At 40.9% G+C, this 26956-nt stretch overlaps 1 protein-coding gene across 1 annotated transcript in view; it reads right to left on the reverse strand.

Moving 5' to 3' along the window:
• LOC114654975 (coiled-coil domain-containing protein 171-like) overlaps window positions 1–15379 on the reverse strand; it is a 510202-nt gene extending 494823 nt beyond the window's left edge. The window contains exons 1-3 of the mRNA XM_028805855.2: window positions 15311–15379; window positions 8439–8611; window positions 6328–6457 (exon numbers count right to left, since the gene is read on the reverse strand). Coding sequence (XP_028661688.1) covers window positions 6328–6457; window positions 8439–8590 — 282 coding nt within the window. The 5' untranslated portion in view covers window positions 8591–8611; window positions 15311–15379. The remainder of the gene's footprint in view (window positions 1–6327; window positions 6458–8438; window positions 8612–15310) is intronic.
• Window positions 15380–26956: the final 11577 nt, after the last annotated feature.

Genomic DNA, 26956 nt, shown 5'->3' on the forward strand with positions numbered 1-26956 from the left:
TATTTTAAATACCAATGAATAATAAAAAAAATAGTAAAAAGTAAATAAAAAATTAGATTACATTAACATCCCATTAAAAACAATATTATGAATTACTTTCTAGAATTCAAGTTAGAGGATAAATGTTGCTTTTTTGCATTTCTGCTCGCATATTATGCAGAATATTTTTTTCTTTCTCATTTATTGGACGATTCTCTTTGTCCTTGACTTTTATTATAAGTCTTGTTTGCTCATTGTCTTTTATTCAATGTTCTTTATCAGCTGTTGCCGTTGTTTTTCTATCGCAATCTAAAATTTGACGTTCTTGAATTGATAATTTGCTTTTCTGCCTTACCATTATAACCGACTGTGCTGAAGGGCCGAGTTAGCAGCACTGAGAGTGTCACAGGGTGGTATGGAAAGAGGATGTGCACAGTAGGAGTAATGCTTGGGCAAGTGGTGTTGTGGAGAGTGGTCAAGGCTGAATAACGTGGACACGACGGAAAACTTTAATGTAACAGAAAGATAGCATGGGTTGGCAAAATTAAATATCTGCAACTTCACAATTCATTTCATTTACCCCAAAACTGTTCATTTGTCAGAAGTGAGTTGAACAGACGTGACACATACAATAAAATAAACTGCTTTATAGTACTGATTCTGATGTTGTTTGCTCAAATCTAAATCTCAGAGTTAAATAACTATAAATAAACCATGAAACACCTTGTAAATAGGATCAAATTGAGTAACATTATCTCTCTCTCGCTATATTATATACGTATATTATATATACAGTAATCCCTCGCTATATCGCCTTTCGCGGCTTCACTCTATCGCGGATTTTATATGTAAGCATATTTAAATATATATCGCGGATTTTTTGCTGGTTCGCGGATTTCTGCGGACAATGGGTCTTTTAATTTCTTGTACATGCTTCCTCAGTTGGTTTGCCCAGTTGATTTCATACAAGGGACGCTATTGGCAGATGGCTGAGAAGCTACCCGGCTTACTTTTCTCTCTCTCTTGCACTGACTTTCTCTGATCCTGACGTAGGGGGATTGAGCAGGGGGGCTGTTCGCACACCTAGACGATACGGACGCTCGTCTAAAAATGCTGAAAGATTATCTTCACGTTGCTATCTTTTGTGCAGCTGCTTCCTGAAACGACATGCTGCACGGTGCTTCGCATACTTAAAAGCTCGAAGGGCACGTATTGATTTTTGCTTGAAAAACAAACTCTCTCTCTCTCTCTCTCTCTCTCTCTCTCTCTCTCCTCCTGACGGAGGGGGTGTGAGCTGCCGCCTTCAACAGCTTTGTGCCGCGGTGCTTCGCATACTTAAAAGCCAAACAGCCCTATTGATTTGTTTGCTTTTCTCTATCTCTGTGACATGATCTGCTCCTGACGCGCACTCCTTTGAAGAGGAAGATATGTTTGCATTCTTTTAATTGTGAGACGGAACTGTCATCTCTGTCTTGTCATGGAGCACAGTTTAAACTTTTGAAAAAGAGACAAATGTTTGTTTGCAGTGTTTGAATAACGTTCCTGTCTCTCTACAACCTCCTGTGTTTCTGCGCAAATCTGTGACCCAAGCAGGACGATATAAAAATAACCATATAAACATATGGTTTCTACTTCGCGGATTTTCTTATTTCGCGGGTGGCTCTGGAACGCAACCCCCGCGATGGAGGAGGGATTACTGTATATAAAATCCAATGTCTGTGTCCGTCTGTATGTCTGTCTGCTTTTCACGAGGGAACTACTTAATGGATTTATACTTTAGGTTTTTTTTCTATAATTTCTTTGAACATTCCAGTTGATTTTGCGACTTCTCTCATCACGCTAAGAATTATAGTTCACCTGCGGTACCGAATATTTCACACGAATCTGAGAGACAGTCTGTGGGCCGAGGGGAGGCGGGACCATAAGGGATAGGGAGCCGGGCGGGGCCCTCCTCACTCACTCACGCGCCAGCCTCCTTTCGAGTCGCTCTACCTCTCGCCATGTGTTGGAGCATACCCTGCCTCCGCTTAGCTAGCGATACCCGTTTGTTCAGCAGACATCATCTACAGATTGTTAAGGAGTAACATTTGACGTTTTTTAGAGAAAGAGATCACAGCTATGTGTGTTTTAGAGGGTACCTACTCATTGTTAGAGATATCACGGCCACGTGCTCTTCTCCCCATGCGGGGGGACACTCTCCTGTCAGAGCAGAACACAATCAGATACAGTAGCAACAAGTGATGCTGGAGCACGCCTACCTTCAGCTTGACCAGAGATACCTTGCTAATATTTTACATTTTTGACAAAGAGATCACAGCTACATTCGCCCTGATAGCAAAACCAAAAAAAACTATCAAGAAGCCCTCGGATGCGAAAGCTATCAATATAAATTCTTCTTAATTAAATTTAATCTTTTTTTTTTTTTTTTTTTAATTGATTTTTAAAGTTTTTTCTGTTTCACAATTACGTGGCCTGAGCTGTGGGGGACAGCTAGTACACAATAAAAATGATTAATTTCTGTGCAGAGCACATGTACAATAACAACAGGTAAAATTCCGTTACAATGAATCTCTTTACAACAACATTTTCATTACAACAAAGTATTTTTATGGTCCCGACAGTTTCCCTATATGACACGAGTCCATTGAAATCTTGTTACTACGAAGTACATTCAGCAGATACTTTCATTACAACGAAGTGCACAAGAGACCTTGAAATGCCTGAATGAATCATCCACAGAGCAGTTAGTTCTGTGGTCGCAGCTCAGTTGTGCACAACGATCCCCCAAACAGAAACATTTTTTTTTCCTTCAAACTTTGCTCGTACTGGTTTGTTTTTTCTTTTTTTGCTGTTTTCGTTTTTGGTGGATTTCAGTGATACCTTTTGCTTATTGCTCGTCAACATTTTAAAAAAACATCCATTGGAATTTAACTCATTGTCACCCTCCTATAGAAACGGCAGACACGAAGAAACGCTAACAGTTCATATTAGAAGAAAAAAAAAAAAACTTTACATTTTTGCAGCTTTTGATTGTGGCAAAAGAAAAAAAAAAAAAAGCACGTTGCCAGTGAATTCGGAATTTCGCCATCGACACTGTCAACTTTCCTGAAAGACCAAGCAAAAAAAGAAGAAAAATCTCGGGTTGCAAACGTATGCGAACTGCTGCATTCGAAGATGTCAAAAAAGTCATTTTTATGTGGTTCAGTGATGCTCCTTCAAGAAACATTCCTATTACTGCGGCACTCATTCAAGAAAATGTGAGGTTTCTAAACTCTCTTGGGACCTCCCCCAAATGGACGACAAGCCGAAGAGCGTCCCGAAGCGCGATCACGCGTCTGTGGAAAACTGTTTATCTGTTGCCGGAGCAACAGCAGGCTCACAGCTCTGATGCGGCTCGGCACTGAAACAAACAGAAAAGATCTCGATGGGTGATACAAGGAACATTAGAAAATGTGCAGGGCACAGGATTACTTGGCCACTAACCCAGCCACGACCCTGCCTGACTGCTGTGTCTGTGTATAGGAGAGAGGCAGAACCCGCTTCAATAAATAACCCTGCTGTTCCGGATTCAAGCTGAATAAAGCTGGTTTTGCTAAAGTACTGAGACTCAGCCTCGTGTTTTGGGGTTTAAGACAGGGGACTTGTAGCGCGCCCACGATCTTTTATGATTTACTTCTGTCTCGCTTCACTGCAGCGCTGTGAGCCTGCTGTTGCTCTGCCCCGGCAACGGACAAACAATCTTACACAGATGCGCCAATCGCGCTTTGGGACGCACTTCAGCATGACTTCCCGTTGGGTGGGGAGTGGGGGTGGATTCCAAAAAAGTTCAAAAACTTCATAATATGAAGAAGGATGATTCTGCTTCTGATTGATAACTGTGCTGCACACAACATGCTTCCACACTTATTTATAAAAGCACTTTAAACACAACCTCAAGGCTGACCAAAGTGCTGTACAAAGAAAAGAAACACATAAACACATAAGAACTGAAGACATTCTTAATAGAAAGTATAAAAAGTATCCAAATAGCCAACATATTATACATGGTTAAAAGCCAGAGAGTAAAAATGTGTTTTTAAAAAGGATTTAAAAGGCAGCTAGTGAAGGAGCCTGCCTAACGTGCAACGGCAAATCGTTCCAGAGTTTTGGGGCTGCAACTGGAAAAGCCTGATCACCTCGGAGTTTGCATCGTGCCTTGGGAACGTGTAAAAGCATCTGGTCTGCTGACCTGAGGGAGCGAGATGGTACGTAAGGGTGCAGCAGTTCCGACAAATAAAGAGTGGCACACCCATTAAGAGATTTAAAAACAAATACAAGGATCTTAAAATGGATTCGAAAACGAACTGGAAGCCAGTGGAGGGAAGCCAAAATCGGGGTAACATGCTCATGCTTTCTTGTGCCAGTTAAAAATCGAGCAGCAGCGTTAGATTATGCTCACATTGAATTCCTCCCACCCAATTGCATAGCAGTGCTTCAGCCATTGGATTTGGGCATAATTTGCACCCTGGAAGTGTATTATCGCAAGGAAATGCTGAGAAAAATTCTTGTCCGCATAACTTGTAGACAGGAGAAGATTAAAATTAACGTGAAAGAAGCTATTGAAATGATTACAGACGCCTGGACGCAAGTTAAAGAAAGCACTATAGTGACAAATACAAAATCTCATTACAACAAAATAATTTTTTAGGTCCCTGGCAGTTTGTTGTAACAGAATTTTACCTGTACTAATCAAGCTCCATATTAGAACAGTAGAACAATTTCGACAAGAACAGGCCAATCAGCCCAACAAAGCTTGTCCATCCCATCCATTTAATTCCTCCAAAATAACATCAAGTTTTGATGGTGCCTAAAGTCCTGTCATGGCTGCCATCTATGAAATACTGACTTGAACAGGATGAACACTTTAGAACAATCGAGACGAGATCAGGCCATTCAGCCCAACAAAGCTCGCCAGTCATACCCACTTAATTCTCCTAAAAAACATCAAGTCGAGTTTTTAAAAAGTCCCTAAAGTCTGACTGTCCACCACACTACTTAGTCACTTATTCCATGTGTCTGTGGTTCTCTATGTGAAGAAAAACTTCCCAATATTTGTGTGAAATTTACCCTCAACAAGTCTCCAACTGTATCCCTGTGTTCTTGATTAATTATGAAACTATAAGCTGTGGGCATCAGAGGTAACCAACAAAACTGGATCTCTGGTTGGTTAACCAGCAGCAAAACAGAGATACAGATAAGAGGAGAATGGAGTGAGGTCATCATTGGAGTCGCTCAGAGGCCTGTCCTTGGACAATTACGTTTTCTGATTTATATTAAATGACACGGATTCTGGTAGAAACTTGTAAACCTGTCAAATTCACGGATGACACCAAAATTGTAGGGATGGCAGACACTGCGAAGGCAGCAAAAAGAATTCAGAACGACCCAGTTAAGCTTCAGAACATGGAGAAAAGACCTGGAAAATGCAGTTTAGTGTGGAAAAGTACAAAGTGCTACATGTGGGCTAAAAGGAACATTCATTATAAATACAAGATGGGGGGATACCATCATACAGGAAGCAACATCTGAAAAGGATTTAGGGGTTTATGTTGACGCAACATTTTCATCGACTAAGCAATGCACAGAACCAATTGTAAAGGCAAATAAAATGTTAGGTTGTATCATTAAGAACTGTTGAATTTAAGTCAAGGGATGTTATGCTCAAACTATATGATGCACAATCTGGTCACCACACTACAAGAAAGACACAGCAGCACTTGAAGCTGTGCAGAGGAGAGCAACCAAGTGAATCTCAGGACATAAGGACATGGCCTACAGTGACAGATTCCGAGAATTAAACTTACAGTATTTATGTGTCAAGCAGAGAAGACTGACTACATGAGGACCTAATCAAGGTATTTAAAATCCTCAAAGGCATTGATGAAGCAGACCCAGCACCATTCTTTTGGCTTAAGGGTGAATCGCACACTCGGGGACATCAGTGGAAATTAAGGGGAAGTGCATTTAAAACTGAAGCCAGCAAGCACTTCTTTATGCAAAAAGTTGTGAGACTCTGGAACAAGCTACCAAGACATGCAGAAACCTAAACAACCTTTAAGAAGAATCTGGGTGAGATGTTGGGACAGCTTAGCTATTAGCTAAACAAACAGGATTGATGGACTGAATGGTCTCCTTTTGTTTGTCAAATTTGTGTTCTTATGATGAACTAATTTTAAAGTCGCCGTCTCGATCCACAGGGGCTAATTCCCTTCATAATTTTAAACACTTCATTCATGTCTCCTGTTAACCTCTGTTTGCTTAAACTAAAAAGGCTCAGCATTTTAATCCTCTGTAGCCCTTGAATCTCACCTCCTCATTCAGCAGTTTAGTAAGTTCCAACTTCTCTTTTTCTGATTTGTTAAGTTTCTTCCATAGTCCGTTGACGTCCAGACTATTTCGATCCTTTAGATCACAGACATCAATATTTGCTTGTTGGTGGCTGAGGAAATAAAAGAAGATTATTAGATTAGGCATCTGAGAGGAAAAAGGCTTACTTCATCCTGGTAAATAAAGGCTGTGAGAAGCTACAGGTTAACATGGCGTTACCAATCAACGTGAGGGTCTGTCTTTAAAGTGTGAGAAGAAAACCCAAGTCAGCACAAAGACAACTTGCCATATCCGCACAGGAGCAATTCCAACCCAGATATACTGTAAACCTAAGAATCATTCATGTTCAAGTAACAAGACTGCTTGCCAGGTCAAGTGATTTCATGTAAAACAAAACAGAATCATGTAATCCAACTGAGATAAAAACAGACAGAACTGAATGCTATTCTTGTGTGTTTCTTTTCCTCAAATAAGAGAAGCGATCCAGACAGACTCTGAGAGTCTTTGCTTCTTAAACCAAAAAATGTATATCTTACTATGGGCAGCATTATAGAACACCATTAGTTTTGGGCAGAAAGAAGCAGCAATAAAAAATAAAATTACAGAAGACCCTGGCTACAAAACAGCAAAATTAACCAACAAAATAAAATTAAAGGGCACCAAAATGGAAAAGCAATAACAAAACCTCTTAATCTCTCTCACCCCCTCAACAGCTACACATTAAATAAATAAATAAATAAAGGTGGCTGAAGCTAATGTCACATTATGTGACTTCTAGTTGTTGGGGATGTCAAACTTGCCGAGTGCAGCTGCTGATCTTGTTGTCGGGCTATGTTAACTTACAAGGCTGGGTTTGTCACATTTAGCAACAGCATTCCAACTTTTCAACACAGTCGTGCTCTCCCCTTACTGTGACATCCAAAAACATGCTACCAGATGGAACTAGTGCTGTATGGGCTAACAGGTATGGTGAAAACGTTGCAATTGCCACCCTTTTTACTTTCTAGTATACGGAGTATAGGGAAAGTACTGTAATCGTCCGAAGATTGGATGTCGAGATTTTGATGAATCTCAACATTTTACACTTCCATGACTTTCTCATATACGAAGAACTGGAATCTTCCAGAAATTCTGTTTCGAGATTTTGATGAATCTCGATGTTTTACACTTCCCGGGGTCCAAAAATACCATTTTTGGAATTATGTCTGTCTTTGTGTGTGTGTGTGTGTGTGTGTATGTAAACAAGATAATGAGTACACCTTTCACTTAGGTCAACCAAATTTTGCACACAAGTACAAAAGGAAGATTTCTATCAATGTTTGGGCTATTTTGGGCTATACTAACTGGAAGTGGTACTTTACCTTTTATTCATGCAGCTGCAGAGTTTGATTTATTCAACTTTACTTTTAAAATAATTGTTCAATAGATTGTTAATTTGATTTGTTGTTGATGGTTCTTTAATGTACATAATATAAAAATGTAATTATTGTCTTGCGGTTTACTCCTCAAATATATATACTCCTCAGGGGCGACCACTCCTGATTTTTTGTTTTCCTTTTATCCATTCTGTTATAGTACATAAAATGTGAAACATCAGGCAGATAAGCTGCTGTTCCGTCTGCGAGGTCCAAAACACCAGCATTCCTTATTCCTCGTGGTTGCATTACATGAATTGTACTTCTTCATGAGCATTCATTGGTTGTCAGCTCTCATGCACACACAGAGCTCGTCCCCAAGACTAAACACATAACCAAAATCATTTCATTTGGGGACTATGTGTTATAGTTAAGCCAATAAGTGAGTAGTAGCACGGTTACTGAATTACCCATCCTAATCATAATCTGATCTATGTTAGCCTCTGTTCTGTAGCTCCCACTTCTGCTCACAAAAGTTAGCAGCCTGAAATTTGTTTATCTAGCATATACTTGTTAAACTAACCTTCCCCCCCAAACAATAATTTGTCAAATTAATTATTTAGTAATTATTAATTAGTCAAACAGTCTAGCACTAGATAGATACTTTATTAATCCCAAGGGGAAATTCACATTCTCCAGCAGCAGCATACGGATACAAAAAAACAATATTATATTTACCTTGAGAAAGCCTCTGCAGCATTCTTTGAAGATATGGGAATGCGTGAGGCCTTTAGGAGAGGGGATTCCAAACTAGGCCGCTCTTCTTCCTGGGCCGATGTGTTACCATGGTTCACTTTCTCCACCAGGTGCATGAAATTTTTTTTAGACATGGTTATTTCAGGCACGGCCAACTACATTGGGAAATGAACAGAACAACAAAAAAAGCCAATAAATCAGGTGTATCATTTCTTACAAATTATAATACTTTACAGTCTTTATCAAACACACCATATTCATCAAAAGGATTTCTCACTAACAATCCACTGCTTTGTTTAATTTGCAAAGCATTCAGAAAGTATTCAGACGCCAAAGCCCCAGAATGTCAAAGTGAAAACTGGAAAAATTTGGAGATGAATGACAGCTTTATGGGAGAGTAGTCTTTAGATAAACCTGCCTGGAGGCACCTGAAGGACTCTCAAGACTCTCACAAATTTAAATCCAGGAGGGAGAAGATTGGAGAGAATTAGCCAAGAAGACTCCAAGACTGGAACTGCTGCCAAAGCAGCTTCTCCCAAGTACTGAATTAAGGGTCTGAATACTTCCGAGAAGGACAGATTTCAGTTTTTTTCCCCAATTTTTAATAAACTGGCAAACTTTTCTAAAAACATGTTGACACTTTGTCATTATTGGTTACTGAGTAGTAGATTGATGGACAAAAATATCACATGTATACATTTAAAATGAAATCTAACACGTGATAAAATGTGCAGAAAGTGAAGAGGTCTGAATACTCTCTGAATTCACCTAAATCCATTTCAACAGGGTTGCAGTTCTTAAAGACCACATTTCTAGGAAGCACGTGTCGGATACACTAATAAAGACTGTTAAGTGATTGATCGATAGATAGGAGTAAAGGCACTACATATTGGATAGACAGAAAAAGCACAATCAATATAACAGATATGAAAGGCACTATATATCTATCTAGCGCCTTTCATATCTGTCTGTCTGTGATGAAAGACACTCAGACAGACAGATTTCATTTTGTATTCTTATTTTAACAATGTTGTAGTGGTAATATTATTATTATTAGGTAGATTTAATTCTAACAGCTTGATCAACTTTTTTTCATCGTCAAATATTCTACATGTAAAAACTTATTACTAAAACAAAACACCACAAAACAAAAATTACTCTGTCAGGTTGTGTTTTTGTTTTTTGTTTTTTTTAAATGATATTTTCCTCAAACAAAACAAAAAAACAAAACACTATTTTCCTCCTGGGAAACGCCAGGTATTTCAGCTAGTATATACAGTTCGGTCCATAAATATTTGGACAGAGACAACTTTTTTCTCATTTTGGTTCTGTACATTACCACAATGAATTTTAAATTAAACATTTAAATGAAATTTCAGCTTTAATTCAGTGGGATGAACAAAACGATTGCATAAAAATGTGAGGCAACTAAAGCATTTTGTGAACACAATCCCTTCATTTCAGGGGCTCAAAAGTAATTGGACAAATTAAATAACTGGAAAAAAAAAATGTTCATTTCTAATACTTGGTTGAAAACCCTTTGTTGGCAGTAACAGTCTGAAGTCTTGAACTCATGGACATCACCAGATGTTGGGTTTCCTCCTTTTTAATGCTCTTCCAGGCCTTTACTGCAGCGGCTTTCAGTTGTTGTTTGTTTGTGGGCCTTTCTGTCTGAAGTTTAGTCTTCAACAAGTGAAATGCCTGCTCAATTGGGTTAAGATCAGGTGACTGACTTGGCCATTCAAGAATTTTCCACTTTGCTTTAATAAACTCCTGGGTTGCTTTGGCTGTATGTTTTGGGTCATTGTCCATCTGTATCATGAAACTCCGCCCAATCAATGTGACTGCATTTAGCTGGATTTGAGCAGACAGTATGTCTCTGAACACCTCAGAATTCATTCGGCTGCTTCTGTCCTGTGTCACGTCATCAATAAACACGAGTGTCCCAGTGCCACTGGCAGCCATGCACACCCAAGCCATCACACTGCCTCCCTCCACCGTGTTTTACAGATGATGTGCTATGCTTTGGATAATGAGCTGTTCCACGCCTTCTCCATACTTTTTTCTTGCCATCATTCTGGTAGAGGTTGATCTTGGTTTCATCTGTCCAAAGAATGTTTTTCCAGAACTGTGCTGGCTTTTTTAGATGTTCTTTAGCAAAGTCCAATCTAGCCTTTCTATTCCTGAGGCTTATGAGTGGCTTGCACCTTACGGTTCACCCTCTGTATTTACTTTCATTCAGTCTTCTCTTTATGGTACACTTGGATATCAATACACCCGCCTACCCCCTGGAGAGTGTTGTTCACTTGGTTGGCTGTTGTGAAGGGGTTTCTCTTCACCATGGAAAGGATTCCGCAATCATCCACCACTGTTGTCTTCTGTGGACGTCCAGGTCTTTTTGCGTTGCTGAGTTCACCAGTGCTTGCTTTCTTTCTCAGGATGTACTAAACTGTAGATTTTGCCACTCGTAATATTGTAGCAATTTTTCGGATGGGTTTTTTCTGTTTTCGCAGCTTAAGGATGGCTTCTTTCACCTGCATGGAGAGCTCCTTTGACCGCATGTTGTCTGTTCACAGCAAAATCTTCCACATGCAAGCACCACACCTCAAATCAACTCCAGGCTTTTTATCTGCTTAATTGATAAGGACATAATGACGGACTTGACCACACCTGCCCATGAAGTGGCCTTTGAGTCAATTGTCCAATTACTTTTGAGCCCCTGAAATGAAGGGATTGTGTTCAAAAAATGCTTTAGTTGCCTCACATTTTTATGCAATCGTTTTGTTCACCCCACTGAATTAAAGCTGAAAGTCTGCACTTCAACTGCATCTGAGATGTTTCATTTAAAATTCATTGTGGTCATATACAGAACCAAAAATTAGAAAAAAGTTGTCTGTCCAAATATTTATGGACCTAACTGTATATATATTTATCTATCCTTTTACTTATTGACCTTCTGTAAAAAGCCAAGTTTCCCCCAGAAGACAGACTTATAGAGTTCTGTCTCTCTGTATCTAGAAAGATAGACCTTTATCTATAGAGAAAAGGCACTATATAACAGACACTATATAATAGATAAATATAACTATCTAACTCCTATCCATCTATATCTAAGCTGATAAAGTTCTATCTATATTCTACACCAGTAATGTCTAATATCATCTATTATCCAACCCACTATATCCTAACACAGGGTCTCGGGGGGGTCTGCTGGAGCCAATCCCAGCCAAGGCAGGAACAAATCCCCAGGCAAGGCATCAGCCCACCGCAGGGCACACACACACAAGGCCCACACTAGGGACAATTTTTTGTTTAAATAATATTAAGTGGACAATAACAAGGGTAATGGCACAGCAACCACTGAGAGACAGAGAAGTTTGGCAGACAAACAGATGTACGTACAGGACACTCAATTGAAGTTTTTTTGACAGACAGAACTTTATTTGACCTCAGGGGAAAATTTGCCTTTTTGTAGAAGCTCTTTAAATAATTAAATTCATATATAGGCAAAAAATAATAAGATACGCACACACGCGCGCTATGGTCTGAACAAAGAAGAAAATTAAAAGTCCCAGTCAGGCACTATACAGGTATATTGCTGTTGGTATAAAGGAGCCCCGCTCGTGTTTCTTGACACACTTCTGAGTAATTCATTGGCTGAAAGTCCTCAGTGTGTTACAGAGAGGATGTGCAGCGTTGTTCATAATGGCACTGAGTTCTGTTTTAACTCTCTCCTTTGCTTAGCCCTCCACAGGGTCCAGAGAGTGTGTCCTATAACAGACCCTGCCCTGTTAATTAGCATGTTGATTCGGTGGGGCTCTCTTGAAGTGATGTTACTGGCCCAGCACACCACAGCATAGAAAACTACACTGGCCATCACAGAGTTATAGAAGATGTGAAGGAGGTCACTTCTCTCATTAAACAGGAAGGCAGTCTCCTCAGGACAAAGAGCCTCCTCTGCCCTTTCTTCTATAGTTCCGGGACCAGTCCAACATGTCATTAATGTGGACCCCCTCTACATCCACTCCTTGAACAGTGACCAGACATAGAGGATGTTTGGTGCGGCAAACATCAAAAACCAGCTTCTTGGTTTTGCTGATGTTAAGATGCAGACAATTCTATTTACACCAAGAAACAAGATCTCTACTTGACTCGTCTCTTCTGTCACATCTTTTATCCAGGGATGTCAAACTCCGGACCTGGAAGGCCACAGTGCCTGTAGGTTTTCATTCTAACCTTTTTCCTAATCAGTGACCAGTTTTCACTGCTAATTAACTTCTTTTCCCTTCATTTTAACAGCCCTGTTTAGAGGATTCTGTGCTCTGAATTAATTATTTTCTGAATTAAATGACAGCCAAACAGAAATGAGATGTGAAATGAGCCAAAAGATGACCAGCTAAACTGGAATTTCAAACTCCAAGCAGTGTCTTAATGAGAAGCTGATTCCTGCTGTTCATTAAACCCGTTATTTAATTCCATGGCTTGTTGCTGCACTCATTCTGCCACAGCAGACATTTACAAAAGTGTTGATTTTTCTGTTTTTCCCTAAGACCACCGTCAAAATGTTCTGGTGAACCTGAGAGATCAACCTGATCTAGACCATCACCTTTCACCTTCAGATATTGTGCGACGGGCACAGGTGAGCTGGTCGTGTGGCAGCTTGTTTTGTGTCTCCTTATTGTTTGGCTCCTAATTAAGGAAAACTAAACAATAAGGCAGGGGTCCTCAATCACGGTCCTGGAGGGCCACAGTGGCTACGGGTTTTCATTCCAGCTATTGTTCTAAAGATAACTCAGTCCTTGCCATGAAAGATGGTGTTTAACTCTATGCCTTGTTCATGCCGTTATTCATCAAAGACAAATTTTAGTTACTTTGCAGATCAGAGGTCCTCCATTACAGTCCTGGAGGTCTGCTATGGCTGCAGGTTTTCACTTTAACCAATTTCTTAATTAGAACCCTTTTATTTACTACTAAAGCAATATGTTTTTTGGGCTTAATTTTAGTTCTCTTGCCTGTTACCATTCAGAACCCTTAACTGCCTATTTTAGCAGCTGCATTTAAGTTTTAATTGTTGCCTGTTCTCTTAACCAGACAGTTAATAATTAAATGCAGACAACCAATAAACCAGCAGCTCTCCAGCTAACATGTTTACTATGAAGTATCTGTGATAAAAAAATGTTTAGCAATGAATGAGAGAGGAATTGGAAAGACCATTAAGTTTAAATCTATTCCGGTCCACAAAACACATGGATAATATTCTCACAGAAGGAAACTCTACGGTGCAATTAAAACTGATCTTGGATGAATGCAAGCATGGACAAGCTAAATAGTTCAATACCAAGTTTCATCATCAGCATGGACTGCTTTCTAATTAGGAAATTAGTAGGAATGAAAACATGCAGCCACTGCAGCCCACCAGGACTGTGATCGTGGACCCCTGAACTTATGGGTCGGAGTCAAGTTAATTACAACTAAGGCAAAAAGAAGTGAATTAGAACCAAAAACGGGTCGCTAATGAAGGAGATGGTTAGAATGAAAACCTGCAGCCACTGCGGCCCTCCAGGACTGTGATCGTGGACCCCTGAACTTATGGGTCTGAGTCAAGTTAATTACAACTAAGGCAAAAGAAGTGAATTAGCACCAAAAACGGGTCACTAATGAAGGAGATGATTAGAATTAAAACCTGCAGCCCTCCAGAACCGGAATTCGACACCCGTGCCTCGACCCTCCAGGACTGTGATCATGGACCCCTGAACTTAAGGGTCCGAGTCAAGTTAATTACAACTAAGGCAAAAGATGTGAATTAGCACCCAAAACAGGTCACTAATGAAGGAGATGGTTAGAATGAAAACCTGCAGCCACTGCGGCCCTCCATGACCGGAATTCAACAACACTGCCTTTATCAATACATCCCATAAGTGCAGAATCATCCGAGAATTTCTGCAAGTGACCTCACCCAGTGTTATAATGACACACTATGACAGACAGGTGGTCAGGTGCATGTGACGGGCACTACTTGACAAATAGATCAACCGATTGATCGCCATAAACATAAATAAGACAAAGCAATCTGCTGAAGTGGCCCCTTTCAAACAGGTCAATGCATTTACGCTCCTAGCCAGTCATGCAGTATACTCGTCTGTTTTTATGGTATAAATCAATCGTTTCCATCGGAATTGCAATTTTCACGTAAGGTAAACTTAAATGTGCCCGAAAATCCCAACGTTAAGCCAAGCACCATTTCCATGCGGATAAATTAACAGCAAGTACGGTCGAAGATTAATTTTCGTGCAGGTTGACAAAACACTGTGGCGTCAATGACAATAAAAATCCGACCGTTTTTTTTGTTGGTTTTTTAATAAACGACAGAGGACACGGAGATCTTCTATTTTGACATGCACTGCAGCAGGATCTCCCGTCTTCCATGAACTTCTCTACCGATGTGTTTTAATGGCTTTCACGGTTCCTCGCAAGGACAAACAATACAAACAACGACCCTTTCTACCTCACTTTCCCGAAACGGGCCTTTCTAGATGCGTTTGTTGCGTGTCAGACTAATCCTGCAAAGCAACTCCCTTTCTCTTTTTATCTATGAATTAATAAAAGCGTCCTAAGATGGACTGAATCACAATACGTAAAACAAACGGACTCCCCCGCTGAACTTGTGTTTATGCGCTGCTCCAGCCCGAGTGTTAAATCATCCAACTCCGACAGCCGCCGTAAATAAGTTCAATTAACAGTTAAACCTCGCCCTTGCTTTCGCTAATTAAACTTAACAACCTATGTGGTAGTCTCTCGACTACAGACACTTTGCTACTAAATAATTAATTTAAAGAGCGTGCGCGTTTACTCACCAGCACTCCGCGAAGTCCGACTAAATCAGTTTGAAACTGACGCCATGTTTTAGCCTACGTAAATTCCGCTCCAAGCTGATTGGCTAACGCAGTCGCTACGACTGTTAAAGAGAACAACGGCAAACAGGAAACGCCCCGTCGGTTGCCAAGCAACACCCACGCCGCGGGACTACAGCACCTGATCTTGAGACTGACAGCTGCATAACTGACGATGCTAGTGAGGCGCCCATCGGCAGAATAAACTACCGCGATGTTCAGGTCTGAAAATGACATCAGCTGCAGGCTACTTTGGAGAAGAGATGTCCCGAGTTACAGAGCAGAGACCACACGACCCCCAGTGACGTGGCAAGGGGGGACATCTGTCCCTGGGCGCAGCATCCAGGGGGCGCCGAATTGATGTTCCCCATTGCATTTTGGCAAACAGGAGCAGGCGCGAAATCTTCAGTTGTCCCCGGGCGCTGAAAACCCTAGCTACGCCTCTGACGACCCCCTGGCGTGTCAACGCGAGAATACCGAGGTCGTTCTACTTATCTGAAACCAGGGATGACCCCATACGAAAGTGAAAATGTCGAGTTTATGTCACGAAATTAATCAGCCTTTTTCTACCCCCGTTTAGTTCAGTTGCGGACTACGTGGTGGAGTGGTGGCTCTGAGGCTAGGAATTTGCATTGGTAATCGGAAGGTTGACTGTACTTTGTTGGGCCCTTGAGCAAGGCCCTTAACCTGCAATTGCTCCATCCTGGGTATAACGTTAAACTGCATCCAGCCCTGCATGTATGCCCTCCAACCTGCAGGGAAAAATCTGGGGATAGGTGGCAGAATTGGCACTCCGGCCACATTTAAAAACCTCAAACTGGTTCCATTCCATCTGAACTTGTGTGGTGCTCAGGTGTCACCTGTTGCATGGCTACACTCAGGTCCCAATCTGGGATGAAGAATTGGTTCGTCATGTGGTGGGTGCGGCAATGCGCGGTATCAGTGCATACTCCTAACCTCTCTCTCTCTCTTTAGTCCAGGAGCCTATCCCAGCTAGCACAGGGCAAAAGGTAGGAAAAAACATGGAACGGGGTGCCAGTCCATCACAGGGCAAACAAACTTGCACACACACCTCAACCACACACTATGGCCAATTTAGGATCGACAATTTACCTAACCTGCATGTGTTTGAACTGTGGGAGGAAACTAGAGCACCTGGAGAGAACACACACGGGCACGGGGAGAACCTGCAAACTCCACATTGGAAGGACCCAATGAAGCAATTACTATACCGATGCCCACCTTGGACTGTGCTGTACGATGATATACAGATATATTCAAGAGCGGGAGAAGGGTAGTATTTGGGGATGGAGTCCCAAATGAAGGGATTGTTACAAGACTAAGGAGGGAGAAAGTAAAGCAAACTAAATTGAAAGACAACAGGTCCAGATGAAATTCCAGCAGAAGTGTGGGAGAGTTTAGGAGAAAAGGGAGTAGGTGCATTGTGAGATTTAATGCAAAGGATCCATGAACAGGAGAAAATATCAGAGGGGTGGGGGAACAGTGGAACTGTACCCATTTATAAGGAGAAGGGCAACATTCAAATCTGTGGAAACTATACAGAGATAAAGCTGATGTCACGTGCATGATGATTTGGGAAAGGGTTTCAGAGAGTGAGCTTAGAGAATAGACCGCCAAAGCGGAGGAGTAGTTTGGTTTTATGCCAGAAAAGGTTTATGAATGTGGTGAGAGAGGACATGCAGGTGATGGGTGTGACAGAACAAGATGCAGAGGATAGAAAGATATGGAAGAAGATGATCCACTGTGGCAACCCCTAACAGGAGCACCCGAAAGCAGAAGAAGAAGTAGAAGTGGAACAACTGATGCAGTCTTTGCATTGAGACATCTAATAGAGAAGCATCGAGAAGAAGAGAAAGGTTTGCATATGATGTTAATCTATTTGTGTGCTTGGTGTGTGTGTGTGTGTGTGTGCCCTGCGGTGGGCTGATGCCCTGCCCGGGGTTTGTTTCCTGCCTTGTGCCCTGTGTTGGCTGGGATTGGCTCCAGCAGACCCCTGTGACCCTGTAGTTAGGATATAGCGGGTTGGATAATGGATGGATGGACTACTTGGAGAAGGCTTACAATAGAGTGCCATCTCAAATGGTCTGGAGGTGCAGGAGAGAGAAAGAAGGGCAAGAGAAGTGTGTGTCCAGGACAGATGAATTAGAATATTACAATTTCTGTAGTAATTTAATTTAATAAAAGAGACAAAATAATATCAATAATACTTTAGACAAAACAAAATGTAATATAATTACAATGAATAAATAATTAAATAAACCACGTGAGAGCGTCCAATGCAAATCGTCAGTTTGCTTAAGGTATTTGACGGACATTGCAACATACAATTTGGCTTTTTTGTTTTTTTTTATTTTGCAATTTATTAATTTTTCTTTTTTCATCAATTTGGCACCCTTTCCCATTGTTCACCTTAGACAAGTGCCTCGTTTGTTTCACCCTTGTCCCGGCCCTGCTGCCGCTCACTGGATATTTTCCCTTTTTCTGACAATTCTCTGTAAACCATAGAGATGGTTGTTCATGAAAATCCGAGAAGATTAGTAGTTTGTGAAATACTCAGACCAGCCAGTCTGACACCAACAGCCATCCCCACGCCTTTCTTCCCCATTTAAATGTTTCATGCTCGGTTTGAACTTCAGAAGGTGGTCTTGACAATGTCTACAGGCCAAAATGTATGGATTTGCTGCTATGTGATTGGCTGATTAGATATTTGCATTAACAAGCAGTTGAACAAACGTACCTAATAAAGTGGCCAGTGAGGGGATATGAAAGTTTCACATTTTGCATAATCCGGTTCAGAAAGCCTCACCACATCACACACATCTGAGAATCAAGACAGCACACGCGCATTTCAAAGCCACATTTCAGTCCGTGGCATTGGCCTTCATTTTCCAGATTTTTACATATCACCATACTAGAGCAATCCAATGGAAAAGTCGTAATGGTAAAAAAATAAATTGAAAAATTCCATAGCGGCTGCGTTTGACTCTATGTTACTACAGCTTACTGAGGCCATGTTCAGATTGTAGGTCATCTCATTTTCTTAACCGGTTTTCCTGGTGAGGGTTGTGGTGACAGCAGTCCAAGCAGGTCAGTCCAGACTTCCTTGTCCCCAGTAACACATTCCAGCTCTTCCTACGGAATTTCCAGATGTGTTCCCATGCCATCTAAGACATACAATCTCTCCAGCGTGTCCTGGGCCTGTCTACGGGTCTCCACCAAGGAGCTGTTCCGGTGGGGCCTCCTTCCAACATGCCCCAACCACATCAACAGACTCTCTTAATCCAGAGGTTAGCGACTCTTCTCTGAGGTTCATCCAAACTGTTGAGCTTCTCACCCCATCACAGAGTGTCAGCCCAGCAGACCTGTGAAGAAACCTCATTTCTGACAATTGTATTTGCAATCTCACCCTTTCGGTCATTAACAACAACGTTTATTTCTATACCACATTTTCATACATTGAATGTAGTTTAAAGTGCATTTCAAGATGTCAAAGAAATGGTTACAAGAAAAGAAGACATTACTTATATTAGGTAAGAATAACAATAAGTAATCCACCCTAATAAAAGGACAAGGGTCTGTGTATCTGTGTGTCCATCCGGTTGCTATGTCTCTGTCATTCCAACAGATGGCGCATCACAAACATTAACACTCCTTTTATGAATCCAGTACAAAATGGCATATAATAGAGGCAAATGCATTGCATTTTTCATTCCAACAGATGGCTCATCACAAACGTTTGTGCATTCACACTGATTTATGGCTTTTGTGCTTGAGCATGGGAAAGGCGCTACATAAATTGTATTATTATTATTTTTGGAGTGTTGTAGAGAATTTTGTGATAAGTCTTTTTCTTTATGAAGACTCTGTGTTTGCCCTAGTTATTAGCTGGGGCCTTGACAGTGAATTCCTCTTCTAGTGGGCATTATTGGAAGTGCTTTTGGCACTTGGTGCTTTGGGACTCTAAGTTCACAACACATTTGGACAAACTTTTAAATGGAACATATTTTCAATATGGTACTGGCACACATACATTATGAAATTTCTCAAATTGCATTTTTGCTTTGTCACACTGGAGCATTGAGTGTTGATGGATGAAGGAAAACAATTAAATTATTTTAACACAGGGCTGCAACACAGAAAAATGTGAAAAAGTGAGGGGGTCTGAATACTTTCTGAAGCTACTGTAGAAAAACAAGAGAGTCAATTCCAGTACGCTTATTCTAATATTATATCAATGGATTCTTTCTGTGTTTTAAAAAAGTTGTGCACATATCCTTTCAGAGGTCATTTTATTTTTTCTGCTAGCTCTGTTACCCATCTAAGATAGGATAAAATCTAAATAATCAGCATAGACCTCAACATATTCAACATTAACATTTGCAGTGCACCATCTACTTTAATGTATTTTGTAAAGCATTTAGTAATAAATTGCATTGCAATTGCCTTTCCAACAGATGGTGCATCACAAACATCTGTAGTAATAAAATGCATTGTATTTGTCATTCCAACAGATGGTGTCACAAATATTAACACTTTTTTACAAATCCAATACCAAATGGCACATATTAGCCTGGAGACCAAAACTGCACTCAGAATTCCAGAAGAGGCCTCACCAGTGTGTTATAAAGCTTGAGCAGAACCTCCTGTTACTTGTACTCCACACATCAAGGTGCTATATGACCTGACATTCTGTTAGCCTTCCTAATGACTTCTGAACACTGTCGGGAAGCTGATGGCATAGAGTCCACTGTGACGCCTAAATCCTCCTCCAAGTTTGGCTGTTTTGCCCCCTGGTGGCTAAATTAATTAATCAAGTATAACAGATCAAGTAAATAAGTGATAGCTAAACAACTTGATGATGTGCTTTTTTAAAAAAAAGGTTACATAAAATTGTTAAAATACTATGATTTTTTGGCATAAATCATGTTGGTTTAACATAATATAATTAATTTAACAGAACATAAAAAAATCATTCGTCTTTCATAGAAGTTACATTGGTTTGACATAGATTTATTAAGTATTTTAACCACAAGGGGGTGCAACTTAGCCCCAAACCACAGACACAGTACAACCCAAAACAGTCCTGAGTTAATTAAAAGTTTTTTATTTTCAACCAACACTTTTCCAATTAGGTACCACACCACAATACAGAAAAATAATCACAGATACACTCCCTCCATCCTCCTCACTGAGGTGAGGCACATGCATTTCCATTTATCTCAGACCCTGAAAGTACTTCTGGTGCCAGGACACGGTCCGTTGGAAGCCCCCCAAAGTTGGGATTGTAAACCCTTACAATATCCCCCTGGAGGCCCCCACAGAAACCCAACAGGGCTGTACTCCAGGACTCCAATTCCCAGCATGCCCTGTGGGTATCCAACTGGGTACCGAAGACCAGGGATGCTGTCATCTATAGTGTATTGGATGAGAAAATATTCACCAGACAATAACTCCCCTTTCCATTACAACAAGTAAGCCAGCGATTCGCTAGCGAATCGGAAATCCAAGAATGGCAATCAGTTTCTGTTCTGTCCGATATTTGGATGGATGACATATCATGGAGGGTGGGTGCATCTGGGGAAATGTCATTTAATTAAATAAGCATATCTGTACTAAAGTGGTTTCGTTTTGTGGAGGCGTGATTCTGTTGCCTTTGCTGACACCGACTGCTGGCAGAGTGGAGCACAGCAAGTTTAGTTCACAGGTTGCGGTGTTCGTGTGCCAGCCACTGAGTCGGGGAAGCTGCTGGGTTTGAGTCTGTGACCGTTATGTGCTCTATATTACTGGCATAGTGGATTAGAGGAAGGCCGCTCGGGGGGGTAAACGTTAACATTTAACATTATACAAAGTTATTGTCTGTTTTTCACCTGCATTATTATCATTATTATCATTCTTTAATTTAATATTATTTATAATATTAATATTATTTATTGTATCAGTATGCTGCTGCTGGAGAATGTGAATTTCCCATTGGGATTAATAAAGTATCTATCTATCTATCTATCTATCTATCTATCTATCTATCTATCTATCTATCTATCTATCTATCTATCTATCTATCTAACAAGACAAGTCTGAAAAAAATAAAAAAAATTCGGACGTGAGCATCAGTAGGCTTTGCACCTTAGGAACCAAGCTACCCGAACTATTCTAGAACATTTCAGTAATTATTTACCACTCTGATGCCGATCTTTCTGATCATAAAGTAGGTCATTACGATAGCAATTGACGAGAAGAGTTCATAATTAATTGCAGAATTACGGTATTTGAGAGTTCCTCTAGAGTGCCTCTTTTTCTCGTGTGATTTGGCTCATCAGCACATCGTCATCTCATAATAGGCTTATGTGTCTAATTTGGTGTTTTTCTGTCCAGCTGTTTTAGCTCTAGAAAGTGTGACACACAGACACATACACACCCATCATCGCGATATCGATGTTTTCAGTATCAGGGGACCCTAAAACGTTGAGATCCATTGAAAACCAGAGATGGAAATTTTTGACGAATCTAAAGCTTTCACTCCTCCCCCACAGACGAAAGCAATAATACAAGTACACCGTGAATACATTGGTTCCACGTAATACAAATGTCTTAATCAAAAATGATTTAATTATTCTCAATTTACTGTAGTGGTCGGCACGCATCCTAGCCAGGATTGAGCAAGGAACCTTACGTGCCCTTGAGGTGTGGAAGACATATTAGACTTAGGGGTCCACATAGTCATCTAATAAGTAAGCAAGAAAATTTGTCCTGATGTTTGTCACAATGCAACCACCAAGTAAGAGGAGACTAAACATCCATTTATTCGGTGAATAATATTCGGTGATTAGTAAAAAAAAAAAAAAAAAGATTAAATGCGTGAACACGATTCGAAAAATTTACGGAAACCCTAAAGTTCTTGGCTCAAAAACTAATCGGCACATCGTCATCTCAATACACAGGCAGACACACATCCAATCATTGAGATATCAACGTTTTCAGATTCAGGGGACCCTAAAACATCAAGATCACTCGATAACCGGATATCGAAATCTTTGATGAATCTAAAGCTTTCGCTCCTCCCCCATAGACAATAGGTTATGATCAGGGAGGGTGCAAAGCAAAAATCCTTTCGCGTCAGTAATCAGGAAGGAGAAAAGCAGTTCATTACGTCATTGTATTCTCTTCCAGCACTGGGCTGAAGAGGGAGCCTCCTTCACAACAGTCTGTTACAAAATGATCTCAGAATAAAAGCAGAAGCTCATACTTAACAGTGCTGAATCATGCTTATATATCATACTCTGATTGGTTAAAAGACATGAGGTGTTTAGCATAGAGCACAACCAGCCTAAGTAAAAGTCTTATGCCCTTGTTCTTTAGTATCTCTCTGTATAGACATTTATTGTTTACAGGACATCTGCTGATCTCATAATCCTATATTTGGTGTATTACATCAACCTGCTCTTAATACATTCCTGTCTTTGTTGTTCACTTGACCTTTGTCTCATTTCTTGATATGCCTGAACAAGTTTCTGACATTTATTAACCCTTTTATACTCATAACATGAATGCTGTATTTTAATATGGAAAGCATACCAAAAAACACTTAGCTGGGCACCTAGCAGGGATGCCCACCTGTTGTTTGGGATAGAAAAAACGTGAACAGTTTCCATTTCTTATTTGGCAATTCATTTATTATTTGACTATTGTTCAAAAGTTAAACTGCAGTTATTAACGAATAACAGATTATAGTTGCTATGAATCATTTAGTGTGCCTGATGACGCACGAAATTTTTCGTTTCGACATTAAGAGCAAGAACAACAACAACATTTATTTATATAGCACATTTTCATACAAAAAGTAGCTCAAAGTGCTTTACATAATGAAGAAAAGAAAAATAACAGACAAAATACAAAATTAAAATAAGACAACATTAGTTAACATAGAAAAGGAGTAAGGTCCGATGGCCAGGGTGGACAGAAAAAACAAAAAAAAACTCCAGAAGGCTGGAGAAAAAAATAAAATCTGCAGGGGCTCCAGGCCACGAGACCACCCAGTCCCCTCTGGGCATTCTACCTAACATAAATGAAATAGTCCTCTTTGTAGTTAGGGTTCTCACGGAGTCACTTGATGCTGATGGTCATACAGACTTCTGGCTTCTAATCCATCCATCATTGTTGGAACATCATGGTGCTTTGGGTAGAAAAGGACACCGGAATAGGAAACAGAAGAGAGAGTAGGGATTAGTACAGATTTTGAATGAATAGTTATTATAATGAATTGGATATACAGAGTATCAGGATTTAATTTACAGTGAAGTTATGAGAAAGCCATGTTACAGTAATGTGTTTTCAGCAGTTTTTTTAAAGTGCTGCACTGTATTAGCCTGGTGAATTCCTACTGGCAGGCTATTCCAGATTTTAGGTGCATAACAGCAGAAGGCCGCCCGCCTCACCACTTCTTTTAAGTTTTGCTCTTGGAATTCTAAGGAGACACTCATTTGAGGATCTGAGGTTGCGATTTGGAATATAAGATGTCAGACATTCCGATATATAAGATGGGGCGAGATTATTTAAGGCTTTATAAACCATAAGCAGAATTTTACAGTCAATTCTGAATGACACAGGTAACCAGTGTAGTGACATCAAAACTGGAGAAATGTGTTCGGATTTTCTTTTCCTGGTAAGGATTCTAGCAGCTGCATTCTGCACTCGTTGCAAACAATTTATGTCTTTTTTGGGTGGTCCTGAGAGGAGTGCGTTACAGTAATCTAGTCGACTGAAAACAAACGCGTGAACTAATTTCTCTGTATCTTTCGATGATATAAGGTCTAACTTTTGCTATGTTTCTTAAGTGAAAAAATGCTGTCCTAGTGATCTGATTAATATGTGATTTAAAATTCAGATTACAGTCAACGGTTACCCCTAAGCTTTTTACCTCCGTTTTGACTTTTAATCCTAATGCATCCAGTTTATTTCTAATAGCCTCATTGTATCCATTATTGCCAATCACTAAGATTTCGGTTTTCTCTTTATTTAATTTGAGAAAGTTACTATTCATCCATTCTGAGATACAAGTTAGACATTGTGTTAGTGAATCAAGAGAATCGGGGTCATCAGGTGCTATTGATAAATACAGCTGTGTGTCATCAGCATAGCTGTGGTAGCTCACGTTATGTCCTGAGATAATCTGACCTAATGGAAACATGTAGATTGAGAAGAGCAGCAGACCCAGGATAGAGCCTTATGGAACACCATATAGGATATCATGTGTCTTTGAATTATAATTACCACAACTAACAAAGAATTTTCTCCCTTCCAGGTAGGATTCAAACCAAGAAAGAACGCATAAATTCTTTCCTGATCCTACTCTGGAATGGGCGACGTACAGCTGGCCATGTGAAAATCTTTGCGGTAAACTCCAATAACATGAAGTGATGGTCCTTGCACTTTATTTATGGAAGATGTACTGAATTCCAAACTGATTTTATTGGAAATCCTAGATGTATACATGGAATGAAAACCTCCTCTCCCTTTCCGATTCCGGTTTGAATAACAGCCTCAATTACGTGTGGATGACGTGACACTGTTGCCACATTTTTTCGGAATTAAATTATGTGGACGCTAGGGGTCGCTGTTGCCCCGTGAAACCCACCAGACAGACATCCAAGACACATTTGTAAAAAGCACCAAGAAGAATTTTAATATTTTTCTTCAATTACAGTGCACAAAGCACCACACTCGCCACAATTCTCCAACAATAATCAATAACACAATCCTTCACTCCCAGCAGCTCCGCTACACACCCTCCCAACTTCAGCTCAGCTTGCGGAGTTTCCTATAGTCCTTTTTATATTCCTTGACCCGGAAGTGTTTCTTCTCTTTTCCGGGTCAAACGCCACATCATCAGTCCTCAAGTAGCCCGGAAATACTGCGGGCTTCCGTCCTCGTGACGGAAGTAGTAACAGTAGGAGTCCCCAAGTTCTTTGTGAGCTCCCCCTGGCGGCACCCAACAGGGCTGAGGAAATGGACTCCATGTCCCAGGATGCCCTGAAGCAATCCAGGGAACCGTTGTCGTCCAGGGGAGCTGCCACCTAGCGTCCCGGGGGATGCAGTGCCCTGAAAAGGCTGCCTTCCTCCATTCTTCTCTTTCAGGGACATTGCGGCCGGACTGAACCGCCTGCCATCCATCACAACTAGAATGAACTGTTTTAGGGTTTTTCTAAATTTTTCGAATCCTGTTCATGCATTTAATTTTTTTTATTAAATACCAAATATTATTCACCGATTAGTAATCACAGAATGAATGGATATTTACTTTTCCTTTCACTTGGTAATTGTGTTGTGACACACATCAGGACAGACAAACTTTCTTGCTTACTTATTAGATGACTATGTGGACCCCCAAGTTTAATATTTCTTTCACTAAATCTAATATTTTTTTCATCCATGGCCGGGATGCCAGTTCATGTGTGCCATCCACTATAGTAAATTGAGCATAACTAAATCACTTTTGATTAAGACATTTGTATTATGTGGAACTAATGAACGCACAATGTAATTGTATTTTTGCTTTGCGCCCTCCCCCACCATATCGTCTATGTGTGAGAAACGAAAGCTTTAGATTCGTCAAAAAATTCAATTTCCAGTTTTCGACAGATCTCGATGTTTTAGCGTCCCCATCCATCCATCCATTATCCAACCTGCTGAATCCAAACACAGGGTCACGGGGGTCTGCTGGAGCCAATCCTAGCCAACACAGGGCACAAGGCAGAAAACAAACCCCAGGGCAGGGCACAAGCCCACCGCATTTTAACGTCCTCTGATACCAAAAACATTGATATCTCAGTGATATGTGTGTGTTTCTGTCTGTGTGTCACAGTTACTTGATAACGGTCTACCACCCTAACCCACTCTCACCTAGGAGTACTGCACCCTCCACACATCCTTCTGCTGATACCAGCATAGCAGAGAGTTTCCCCCCACCCACAATTACAGCAGCCCACGTAAGCAGAGAGCTGAGGAGACTTCGTGCCAGCAAAGCAGCGGGTCCAGATGGAGTATCACCACGACTGTTGAAGGCCTGTGCATTGGAGCTGGAGAGTCCTCTACAGTGCATCTTCAACCTGAGCCTGGAACAGGGGAGAGTCCCGAGGCTTTGGAAAACATCTTGCATCACCCCAGTCCCAAAGGTATCACGTCCTAGTGAGCTGAATGACTTCCGGCCTGTCGCCCTGACGTCACATGTGATGAAGACCATGGAGCGGCTGCTGCTTCACCACCTGAGGCCACAGGTCCGCCACGCCCTCAACCCTCTGCAGTTCACATACCAGGAGAAGGTGGGAGCGGAGGATGCCATCATCTACATGTTACACCGATCCCTCTCCCACTTGGACAGAGGCAGTGGTGCTGTAAGAATTATGTTTCTGGACTTCTCTAGCGCCTTCAACACCATCCAACCTCTGCTCCTTAGGGACAAGCTGACAGAGATGGGAGTAGATTCATACCTGGTGGCATGGATCGTGGACTATCTTACAGACAGACCTCAGTATGTGCGTCTCTGGAACTGCAGGTCTGACGTTGTGGTCAGCAACACAGGAGCGCCGCAGGGGA

This window comes from Erpetoichthys calabaricus, chromosome 7 (assembly GCF_900747795.2).
Source record: "Erpetoichthys calabaricus chromosome 7, fErpCal1.3, whole genome shotgun sequence".
NCBI lineage: Eukaryota > Metazoa > Chordata > Cladistia > Polypteriformes > Polypteridae > Erpetoichthys > Erpetoichthys calabaricus.